This window comes from Haemaphysalis longicornis, unplaced genomic scaffold, assembly GCF_048455015.1.
Source record: "Haemaphysalis longicornis isolate Haplotype H1 unplaced genomic scaffold, Haemaphysalis longicornis Haplotype H1 scaffold_3, whole genome shotgun sequence".
NCBI classification, from domain to species: domain Eukaryota; kingdom Metazoa; phylum Arthropoda; class Arachnida; order Ixodida; family Ixodidae; genus Haemaphysalis; species Haemaphysalis longicornis.
The window spans coordinates 60637456-60649684 of record NW_027526335.1 but is presented as its reverse complement, the minus strand read 5'-3'; the positions used below and the strand labels follow the sequence as shown (position 1 = coordinate 60649684).

At 45.8% G+C, this 12229-nt stretch overlaps 1 protein-coding gene across 2 annotated transcripts in view; it reads left to right on the top strand.

Annotated features, from left to right (window-relative positions):
* Positions 1-11462, top strand: part of LOC144173271 (uncharacterized) — a 44846-nt gene extending 33384 nt beyond the window's left edge. Inside the window, exons 6-11 of one of the 2 annotated variants that reach the window (XR_013323213.1) lie at positions 795-878; positions 2041-2191; positions 7642-7823; positions 9748-9944; positions 10628-10874; positions 11309-11462. Coding sequence is in view for 1 of the 2 variants with exons in the window: in XM_077701758.1 (XP_077557884.1) it covers positions 795-878; positions 2041-2191; positions 7642-7823; positions 9748-9944; positions 10628-10643 (630 nt within the window). In the remaining variant the exon portion in view is untranslated. Of the gene's footprint in view, positions 1-794; positions 879-2040; positions 2192-7641; positions 7824-9747; positions 9945-10627 lie in introns of both variants that reach the window. The other variant, XM_077701758.1, reaches the window with a different exon arrangement.
* Positions 11463-12229: the final 767 nt, after the last annotated feature.

Here is a 12229-nt window from a genome sequence, read left to right as displayed (position 1 = left end):
TGATTCTCGATTAGAGAAAACTTCCGTCGTCCACCTATGTCGGATAACATATACCGAATCTTTTCGCAAGCATAGTTACCACCGCCAAGAAGACGCAAAACTACGGGGGAATGGCCGTACTTAAGACAGGCCCACTGGGTTCCTCGCTTAAGGAATGTTTACGACAGAACTTCGTACCCCGCTCTGAGACGCCCCTGGTGTGCTAGACGTATGAATTTGTCACCGCTTGTGTTGCATGTGAACTGCCTTGAAGGCTCACAACCCGACATGTACGAAATACTGCGCTTGAAAATCACTCGCGGATAGGCGCGTGCAGATCCCCAGCGGCCTATACGCTTATGTAAAGCCAGGACGTGCACTATTCTAGAACGTTTGTTCCCTTCATTACTATCAGAAGCACACCTAAAGAAAAAAGGGAGATCATTCTCATTTTTGGTTGTGTGCGACGGCGCAAACATCTTAACGACGGGTAGGGAAACATCGGCAGCGTGATTATGGAGGACGCTGGGGAAGCGGTTCTGTTGCTTTTCTGCTGTTGATGCTTCCCACAGTAAGGACCACTGCGTACCCAAGTGTCAAGACTACAGTTTCTTTCCCTTCGCCCGTACAATGAGTATAAGTAGTAGACGCTTGAACATAGTCGCCTAATCATCTTGCCAGCAAGGTTTTGATTTGAACGGACGAAGGAACATGGAGATTCACCGTAAATGCGAATATACTCTTGTATATGGTATCTTGAGTTTTTTTTTTTTGTGAGGGCGAAAATGACACATTGATGGTTTGTTCCCCCTCAGATTTACGCCATACTATGCGTGCTGTCTCAGTACCAAGAGTACGCCGTTGGCAGGAGGGCTATGGGCCAGAAAAGTCGTGCTGCGGTGAGCGGGGCAAGACGCTTTTCGATGTTGCATCTTCCCGTTTGAAAAGTTGCATGGTGTGTTATTAATTAAAAGACTTTGTGTGTGCATTAAGTTAAAGCTTTCGTTGATTTTCTTCTTTAATTATTACCGCGCCATGTTCAGTGCTACCAGTAGATGGCTTTTTAGTTTTTTTTCCCTTATACACTCATCAAAGTGGAGTGATAATAACAAATACATAACCGATCTTTCTAGGCTGTGAAACGTGAAAACGTTAGAACGTAGCCATCAGGCATGGTTTCTGTGATGCAGTATATGATGACCACAGTCGCATTAGGTGACTCTGCCCTCATGACGAGCCCACCAGGTGGTGTTTAAAATGATTTGGCGAGATAAATCTGCGTATTTCCTTTTACATCGTTAATGCAAGCAGATGGGGGGGAAAAGGAATTATGCAAAAGAAAGCGAATAAATATTTCAGACCATTGTGATGCATCGCTGTGACGCAATGCATGCGTTCACGTCTGAGAATTGCTTTGCTCAAGTCGCGTAGCTCTATAAGCATCGCGGACGACCGAATTTGTCACCGCGGATCCATTATCCTCTTCTAGCCCATGCTTTTAAACAGGAAGTCTGCGTACATGGGAATGTTCTAACGCTAGTGCGAATCGAATCTAAGGGAGGGAGAGAACAACTTTATTGTTAAAACACCGGGTTCAGGTCAGAGGGGGTTGCTTCAGCCCAGATGGCCGAAGCGACCTGTAAGGCCTGTTAGTCAGGGACCGTGGTTACACGAGGAAGGGCTACCGGAGGCCTTATACCTGTGGGTGGGGCTGGAGAAGAAGGGGTAGGGAACGCGGGGCACTGTCATAAGAAGTGGTAAGCTTTACGAGGTATTGGAATTTCGGACACTCTGCAGAGAGGAATAAGTTTGGGTGGAAGTGCTGTAGTTGCGGGCAAAGTGGGCTGGAGTGTATTTGAGTAACCCTTACACTTTGAATCTCAATTTTACGCCATATAAAAACGACCCCAGGGAAGATCATGACCGTTTTTAGCGACTCTCAGCTAGAACTTATTCCCAGCATGTCGCACGTAATCATCGTCAATGTGCAGTAAATGGCCGAACTGATTAGGTATGAGGAGGTGTTTCTAACCCACAACCGCGTTTCCCACTCGTGTCCAGCTTCCCGTGCTGTCCGGCTACAGCAGCCGCAATGACCGCTCCAAGCTCAGCAGTGTCGCCACCTGGCCGAGCAGGATGCAGCCCCAGACGAAGACGACAGGCAACGTCTCCACTCAACAGATTCTCCCTCAAACGGTGGTCGTCTGTGGCGGTGAGTTGTCCTTGCGCACACAGGACGCGGCTACGAAGAAGGAAAGGGCAACTTCGTGGTTCGTTATGTGTGCCAGGTGAAGGCTGGTGGTTGATTGTGAACTGAACCCCTGAACCCCTGAACTAAATTCCTGAACTGAACCCCCTTCCTGTCTGTTTTGCTTCCTCCAGTTGCACCTGGCGCTTAACCTGTTCCCAAGTTTATTGTGAACTACTGTACCAGGGGGATCGTGCATCTATGGAGCGCTAAAAACCTAGTTCAAGGCACATAAAAAGAGCTCTAAGTGAGAACGCGTTCGTCAAGACATTTCTGCTGAGAGTTCTGATTCGTGCCACAGCACCACAGCTTGCAGACATTGAAGTGGGGCAGGGAGAAAGAATAGAAGTAGGTAAAAGAAAAGCAGGAACGTTAATCAGACTGTGGCTTTTTTTCTATCATTCACGGGGAAAATAAACGAGCAGGAGGAGGTAGAAATCGATTAGGAATGGGATGGCCCTTGGCCTGCAGAGAAAGGGGAAGGGAGGAAAACAAGATATGTAAGTTTAATTATAGCGGCCTCGTAAGCGAAGTGTCACTAAGAAATAGGAAAGTGGGCAAAACTTTGAAAACAGAGTAACAGGACGGTGGAAGGAACAGAGCACAGAGAGGTAGGCTCAGCGTTCGGGCACTAGAATTTCTACTTCACGGGTTGCCACAATGGTCCTTATTACTTTATTTCCTTGCACAAATTGTAGTTGGCGAGAACCGTATACGAGCGCCTTTGTCGCCTTGTGGAAGGGTGATGTAGAAGGCGAGTAACGCATGGTCTACTCGATAAGTGCCATCGACGGTATAGGTGCCAAAACGTTAGTGACGGTACCGTCTTTTCGATGAAAAACGCATGTACAATTATTACAGAAAAGTGAAGCGCTGTGCATCGTTGCACTGCTGTTCGCTCAGTGCTCGTGAAGGTATGCCTTTGTTGGAACATTTCACATCAATGTTGTCTCTCTTCGATGTTCCTTTTTAAAGAAAACTTGAAGTACACACGCCGACATACACACTGTGACGCTTGTTTATCATAACGTATACACAGGAGAAATAAATGGTGAACTTTGGGCCGCATTTTTTAAGTTGTTTTCTCTTACTTGACCACGGTTTATAGGGGCTAATATGTTTTTCCAAAGGTACCGTTTTCTGTGGCGTTATTGACTTGCTGCGAAAGGTCTTGAAAATCTGGCGCCGAGTGTAACGGCGAAGTCGTGCGTCGTTTCGCAGCTCAAACGACCAAAGAACATGATTTAGCGATGTAAAACTTCCCTTTCCACGAACTTACGCACTCATTCAGAAATTCGGTGATGCTGCGAATTTGGCCAAACTTACAAAACCTGCGGACTCTGGGGAGCCAAAGTACACCACTCTTCGGGAACATCACCGCTCACTATGTCTTGAGCGGGATTGCGGCAAGAAACGCGGAACGAACCAAATGGCCGATTACACACGAATGCCCTAAATTTAATTTTTTTCACGAAAAATCACTTCGTGCTGGCATTGTGGGCCTTTTAAGTAGAGCTGTTTCTCCGCGGTTTCTAGCTGCGTACCGTCGTTGGCCCAATAAGTAATAAGGGCTTTGCAACAAACACGTCCTTTTCATTGTTGAAATACATCAACAAATGAAGATTTGTTTTGGCTTTCAAGAAAATGCTATCTTTTCACTGCAACACAAATGATAACAACAAAAAAAATATTTTGAATCATAAAATACCATTAGGATATTTCAAGGGTATACTCCAATGCCGTGAGGTGCGTGGAGTGGAACAATGCTTTAGTTAATTCGAGCCAGCGAGTTTGCTAACCTTGAGCTCGCGAGATAGGCCTCCTGAAACAGGCACAAATTGAACCGAAAGAGAAAAAAAAACATGGGAAGACGCACCATTGGCTTCATTAGCGGGAGCGAGGAACATAAAGGTAACACCCGCTCTTAACGGACAGATAGGGCGAATCAAATTAACTGCTTCTAGCGCGTTAACCACACGTGTTCGTGTAAGTGCCCTAGATCCGAAATTATTTTCTTTTCGTCTTAAAACATCAACCGGAAGATGATTGCAATCGGGAATTTTCTTAGTAATTGCCTGTACAGCCGCTGGCAAAACTAATTTCTCGATGCCCCGGGTCAGCACGAAAACAGAGAGCTAATGCTGCGATAACGGCTCCACAAAAAAGTGCATGTTTAACGATGGCAAGCTTAATTATGCTCTAGAAACAGTGGATTCTCACTTCGCGAACGAACAGGCACGTTTGTATACATAACCACCATAGCATACGCATACACATGCATGCCCAAACATGCATGCGTGCATACACGCACGTGCATGCAATACATACATATACCCGCCGTGGTGGCTCAGTGACTAAGGCGTTGTGTTGTTGAGCAGAAGGACGCGGGTTCGACTACCGGCCGTAGAGGCCGCAAAGCGTCCGTGTGTTTGAGTTTTAGAAGCATGGTAAAAATCTCCAGGTGGTCGGAATTAATTCGCAGCCCTCCACTACGCCGCGCCTTTTCACCTGAGTAGCGTCGGCGCATTAAACATAATAATCAATCCAGTAGTTCATACATGTATGCTACGTAAATACATACATACATACATACATACATACATACATACATACATACATACATACATACATACATACATACATACATACATACATACATACATACATACATACATACATACATACATACATACATACATACAAGTGTGCGTGTATGCACCTACATGCACACACATTCAAGCCCTCATACATACATGCACGCAGCATATACACACGTCTTGTGGTAAAGAACGACTGTTGAAGTTTTCACCATGCCCATTCTAATAAAGTTCAGCTATTTTTAAAATACCATAGGTAGGTTAATAAAAATTAGATACGTTCTCGCTTCGCGTAGGGTAGTTACGTAGATGGTGAAAAGGTTCACCGCCTTAGTCTTTTCTTCCACACATTGCAGCAGAGTTCGTCGGCGTAAACCCGCCTGTGTTGCTTATTATAAAAAAGGCCAGGACATTTGCGCACGATGAAAGACAGGTCTTTAAGAAGGAATGTGCAGTGGATAGACACGCGAGTAAAGTCTCAAGAAAAAAATGCTGGTAGGAAAAAGAACAAGGAAATGTTAAAGCCTATACGTCAGGAAAAAAGTACCGAGAAATGTAACAGGCCCAGCTGTGGACTGTTGTAAATCAGCCGCCCCAGCGCTGTCACCACTGTTGCGACTGGCCATCTGAGCGCAGTCACTGATGTAGCGACGTTACCTTGCCTCGTCCGCTATCGACGTGGTGCAAAGCAGAGCGATTAAGTAGTCGAGCCGACGAAAATTGAAGGACTATTTATATACAGCGTGTGAAATGGTAACAACAGCGTTACATGGCTCGCTGAAAGGTGACAGCACGTCTCAATTCGGTGCCTCCGAAAAGTGCCGCGCTCGCTGTTCTTCCGGGCGGGTTTTATATCCCCATGAGTCCGTTGCAGCCGCGAGCGGTTGGAAATCCTCCAATCAGGACTCTCGCTGGCCGAAGTTTGAATGCGACGAATGGAGGCCAAGCGGTTGCGTCAGCCCAGCCCCCACGACGGTGAAAGGGAAGGCGACACAGCGGAACCCTCTCTAGGCATGTCGCGGCGCGTCTGCCGCCGGCCGTTCGTCCGAGGCATGATGAGCTCAGCTGTTGATTGATTGATTAATTGTAGTGTTTAACGCGCCGACGCAACGCAGGCGATGAGGCGCGCCGTAGTGGAGGGCTCCGGATTAATTTTGACCACCTGGGGATCTTTAACGTGCGGCGAAATCTCGTACACACGGGCGTTTTTGCTTTTCGCCTCCATCAGAAAAGCGGCCGCCGCGGCCAGAAATCGAACCCGCGACCCCGTGCTCAGCAGCGCAATGGGCTCAACTGTTGAGAAGGGAAAATGACAGGCGACTGTCTGGCGCCTTCAAGTTTGAGCATGTATGCCGCGGGTGGTTTGGTCGAGGCGCGAATCGACCCCGCTGTCGGCGCATCACCCCATGCAGCGAATTTGGGCTGGACGCTGTGGCACAACAGGACGCAGAGGAATTCGGAGCAAGTTGAAAGCAAATTAACACTGGTGGACATCTGCGCAAGATGCGAGTTTGTCCGCAGGGCAGAAGAACAAAACAAAAACAATATGATCCAGCTCATTCGAGATAGATTTTGAGTCACCACCAGTATACAAAGGCTCAATGAACTTCAGTGGCCGCACATCTGCCACCCCAGTGCATTGATCCCCTCCTAAAAGAAATCCGTACCTGTCTTTATGAGTAACTTAATGTCGCCAGTAAACACAGCCTCCCTTGTCACGGAATATAAACTATAATAAAGTACCTATGCGCGACAAAACTGCAGGATAAAAGAAGAGCAACTGCAAACGAAGCAACTGCAACGCCTCCGTTACACACCTCGATTTCAGAGGGAGAACTTGAGGCTCATTTTTGCTTCTCTGTGTGGGTTGAGCAAAATTCAAGTATCCGTGAGGCGGTTCTCAAAAATGAGCACATTGCTTTTTTTGGGCATTGTTAACGGCATATCAAAGTAATTCGCAATTTTTTTTTCTGACTGCATTCTGTAGACCAGAATGCAGTCTCATATTTTGCACAATGAAAGTCGATATACAGCTTAACTGCAGCCGTACAGCTCCAGAGGAACGCTGAAGAGTCTTCTAAGGAAATGTTGCAGTTGAAAAAAATTGAGCGAGGCTTGGGGTTCAAGCCCGGGTGCGGCACCTATTTAGTGAAGCATTTCTAGATATAGGTCTAAGCAGGAGACTAGGGGTTGCCAAGGCGAGCGCGAATTTATGGACAGCTTGATGTGAGAGGTATTTTGAAGCCGTCCAGTTTAAACGAAGTTACCAAGGTAGAGTACATTTCCTAAATGCCAGATTTGGTACATATCATTTTATTCTCTGCGGACGCAGTGATACCTGAAGGGCTTCCCTGAGAATTATTCAGAAATGTTGTCTTTGATTGTTGAGCTGAGCTTTTAGAGTATATTTCTAAATCTTAATGGGCGGGGCTTCTATGATCCTGTGGCGTTCGCCTCACAAAGATTGTAAAGGTGCGAAATGGCTTTCGAGGATGTAAATTCTTTTTCAAAAATTTATATTTTACATTGTCAGCTATTTTATGATTGTAAACATTGAACACGAGGCGAAGAATTCAGAATATTTATTTTTGTTGCGAGGAATCGCACATTATTTACCTACGAGATCAATGTAGGTGAGCATGCTGCTGCTCCCCAGAAAACGTTAACCAAACACTACAACTTTTCTTCGCCCCATTTATGTTAAAAACATTTCAGGATGGTATGAGCAGCATTCAGAAATATCAATAGTAACCTGGTGTTTGTGACCATCGACTTCGTACTGTAGGTTTTTAAGTGAGTGTCATTTCTGTTTCTCAGAGAAAACTGCTTGCACCGGGAGCAAACCTGCTCCCCGAGGGAGTTCGACCGTCCCCGACGTGACGAGCGCCTTCGCTTGCGGCCCCGAGGAGCTCTCGAGCGGCGTGCACATATCAACCGCAGAAACGTCCCTACAGCCATCCGGCGAGGAAGCGGATTCTCCGGGGAAACTCCTGCCTACGGTAGGGCCATGTCCCCAACGTTGACGTTCGATGGGCATTATCCCGGTATTCAGACGCGCTGCACAAGTACTGCTGCCATAAAAGTAGTATAGTATTGAATCATGCTCAACATTATTAACCATGATCGTCAATTAAATTCTGCATAACGGCCTCAAAGGCGACAAGGAAAGAGGGAAGCAGAGCAGTCTACTTCCAGTTGACTGCGAACGAAGCCGTTAATGTTTATTGAAACAGCAGCGGGGAATAAGTGTTGCAGAGAGAGAGAGAGAGAGAGAGAGAGAGAGAGAGAGAGAGAGAGAGAGAGAGAGAGAGAGAGAGAGAGAGAGAGAGAGAGAGAGAGAGAGAGAGAGAGAGAAGAGAAGCAGGCACACATATCTGTGCATATGAGACGCGGTACTTTGTGGCTTTTCAGCAAAACTTTGCAGCAGACATAACGCGGGAGGCGCAGGGCAGGTGCACCAAGTTATCAATTCCGCTACAAAATGAAGGACATACGCAAACAATTTGAATAAAAAATTACGATAGATTTATAACAGCTCGCACCTTGACGTTCGGACCCGCAGACAAAAAAAAATCTGATTTGCCCCCGACGTTTTCCGCGCCTCTAGCGCATGCGTAAAACATTTCCCCGCTTGGGAATTACAATCGATTGGAAACTTTTTTAAAAATAGCTCGAGCTAGAGCTCCTCGGACTGCACAGCAAATCTTCGCCTCTTATCCTTGAACAGCGTTTGCACAGTAGCTAGAAATATTTCTAGACTTTACTACCGCCTGCATCGCCTAGCAAAATTACCAGATGTTTGTATTTATAAAAGGAAGCTGAAACTTTTATGGCAATTTTTTTGCCAAAGTCGAACCAGGCTGGTCGAACCAGTCTGGTCGAACAGAACGGGAGCAGATGTTTGTAAGCAGCTGGAGTGAGGTAGGAAGAATGTAAGGAGCCTTGAGCAAACCGATAAGTCGAACATGTAAGTTTAAGGTGTTGCCGTAGTGGTGATCCTCTAAATTAAGATATAGTCCTCAAGTAGATTCTTTGTTGGAGTCAAATTCTGTGCAGCTGTTTTGTCCATTAGCCAGGTATTAAATCGGGAAGGAGAAAAACAGTACTATTTATTGCGTAAGCATGACTCACAGGATACTAAGCTCACTCGACAGAAAAAGCGCCGTTTACAGATCGCCGTAATAGGGCCCTTGTCTGCCGAACCACCATTGGCCGCCAAACATGTCCACCAAATTCTGATTGATTGTGTGTAAATCGCAACGCACAATAGCAGACGACACGCATCGAACGCTCAAGCGTGTATAGCAACCGACACCTAGTATCATGGGTGGTGCCTGGTAACTCGTTTTTTTTTTGCCCGCGTGGAATCGTTTTTTTTAGTAACCTTTGTTGAGAGGCTTCACACTCCGACAGAACGATGTTGTCCAGCAGCGCTTTACCTTTGGTTATGCCGACAGCGGTTGGTGACGCATGGCGATGGCATAAAACACCATTAGTTCATTTTTCTATGGCACACACTGATAACATTCATTGACTAATTGATTGATTGAACTTGTTGACTGACTCGTTCAGTTGATTTGTTAAACCGTTTTTATAGCCGTCTGCAAAACTCCTGTGCGGCTGCGTTTTACCCTAAGGGTATCCAATACACTGCAGGCTTGAAAAACCAGAAGATCATTTTCCAATGCCACGCGCCCTTGGTTAACCGTCTTAACACACCGCCACGCGAACCTCCAAGAATACTCATATGCGCTCAGGGGACAAAAAAGACAAAAAAGGATCGGGAACGCGACGTTTTGCTAACCGAATAGTGGGCAATAAAAATGTGAAGTTTAAAAGAGGGGAAAGGGTTATGCCGAAGGCGGTAGGTGGTGAAGTGCTAAAAAATTGCTGTCTTTTCTTCTGCTCTTCTTTTCTATAAAGGACATGAAGAATATGGAAGAGGGCAATGCGGAGAACAAGTTGTTTCTTCTAGACGCGCGAAATGAACGCGCAGCCGATCCCAGCCAGAAAGTAAGCCACTCAAAGGCCACTCTCGTCAGCCCAGTACCGGAGACACGTCCGCTCCTGGAAGTTGTGAGCTGCGCAACGACAGACGGCAGTGACGACGGTCACGAGAAGTGAGTACAACCGCTGCAAAACGGCTCTAATTTGTGCTATACGGCACATTTCTTGGCAAAATGCAGCTTGAACATTGACAAAAAACGGAGGACGAGGAAGAAGCAGTGTGTCCTGCTGTTCTTGTCCCCCTTTGTCTGTCAATAATGGAGTTGCTTTTCACCAAGAACCGCTGTAGCCAGCACCACCGCTTAAAACCGTCACGGAAACGCGCAAATTTGCTATGCTTATTAGCCACCTACGCCAATCGAAGCGCTATTATAATTTTGGACGCCACGTAAAATTGCTGTTTGTACACTGAAATTGAACTGACTTCCAATCAATCAATCAATCAATCAATCAATCAATCAATCAATCAATCAATCAATCAATCAATCAATCAATCAATCAATCAATCAATCAATCAATCAATCGAGGGACAGGCAGTCTCTTGCATACAGGCCTGCCTGTTAAAAATAATTAAACAATAAACTCAACCGATTTTTAATCAATCAATCAATCAGTCAATCAACTAATGAGAGGACAGGCCGACTCTTAATTAGGCCTGCTTGCCAAGTAATGATTGAACAATAAAGTGAATTAATTTCCGGTAAATCAATCAATAAGTAATTAAAAATTACATGATGAATAGACTTTGACGTAGGTATGCCTGCCGACTAAGTAATTCATGTTTTCTTTTGCACAGTAGCGTCAGCGTGTAGGACCATCGAAGCCAGTCACCGGCACCACGTAACACCTGCCGAGGGTTGAAGCCGGGATTTTGCTACTTTCCTGTAAATAGACGACAAGCGCATTAAACGCATCATCTCGCCGATGTCGCAACAGCTGGCTACGAAACATTTCGCAATGGCCTGATACTCCCCCTCCAGTGACTGTGTGCGCAAGATGGAGTGGTGTTGATCTTGAGCCAAAGAGCAATATACGTCATCCCTGTAAGTTGAACGTCATTTAATTGTTTTACAGTAAAAAGGTCAGTGTGAACAAATGACTGAATTAACGGAAACTTCAAGGGGAAAATAGCGTCTGTTTTTGGATCATAAGCGTTAATGCCTAGTGCTTATAATGTGGTGCATTGCTGCGTAATGGTATGGATACATTCAGGCCGCTTGTTATTTACGGCATCAGAGTTCTGCAGGCTTTGTTTCTGAGTTGTCTAAATAATCTACCGCGAGCATGGAAATTTTTTTATGTATGTCTTAAATAAGGGGCGAGAGGGGCAGATGGTGTTATTTGCAGTGAAAAAGACTTCACCCTTCTGCCAGGGATCGATAGCTTGAGGTTATTGTACCCACGAAACGTTCTACCCCGTGGCAAGCAATATCTGCTTTAAGGAACGTGCGATCTGGTTGTTTTGTTTTTGTCACAGATTTTCTGCAAGTGGAAAATTCGAAGCGAAGACCCACTGCAAGTATTTTATCCCCTCATATAAGTGTCTTTATCTGCTACACATGCCCAATCGTGTTGGGAGGACAGCAGGACTGGACAACACAACGTTGATGTCTTGCTACCAGCCTTCAACAGCCTTGAATGTGAACATCTTCGACAGAACTCTGTCTGGTTGGGTTACGAATCAACCTTAAATCACGGAGAATAAATGTTCACTTCATGTTGTTTTGAACCATGTTTCACAGTCAAGGGCACTTCCACCCTTTTGGAGCGCAGCTCTTAAGCGCCCAATATCCCCCGTAATTTTCAACCTAGAACTACTGGATCTTCCAAGGCAACTCAACAAGGTCCCCGATATAAAACATGGCTTGTACGTAGATGAAACCACAATTCGGACTGACTCTGGTTCGCTGGGTGGCCTTTAGGACAGCCTTCAACAGGCAACCGATAGAGTTAACCATTGGTTCAAAAATCCCCTATTTTTAAGATATTTTCCCACGCAGGTTTCTCAAGAATTCCCGGAGAAATTATCTGAGCTCTCTTTCTGCGCCTGATAGACCTTTACGTGAATTCCTGTTCGGTTGTCGGCGTTACCCAACGCCACCTGTGTCTAGTTTACGTAGGCTTCCGGACGCAGGTGCTGTTCAAAGAGTCAGGGTTTCAGTGTGAATTAAATTCCACTACACATGCCGCTCAGCAGCCTTTGACTATTTATGCACGCTTTGTACCAAAGAGCATGCTCACTTTGCATGCTAAAACTTAGAGTTTAAATTGCCCGTTTGAAAAGAACTGCACATTGTTGGGTAATCAAGAGGATTTTTGCTCAGCGCCAGGACTGCTGGCGTCATCGGTTGTTGACTACTAGTACACCTGAAAGGCACACCTGAAATGCACACCTGAA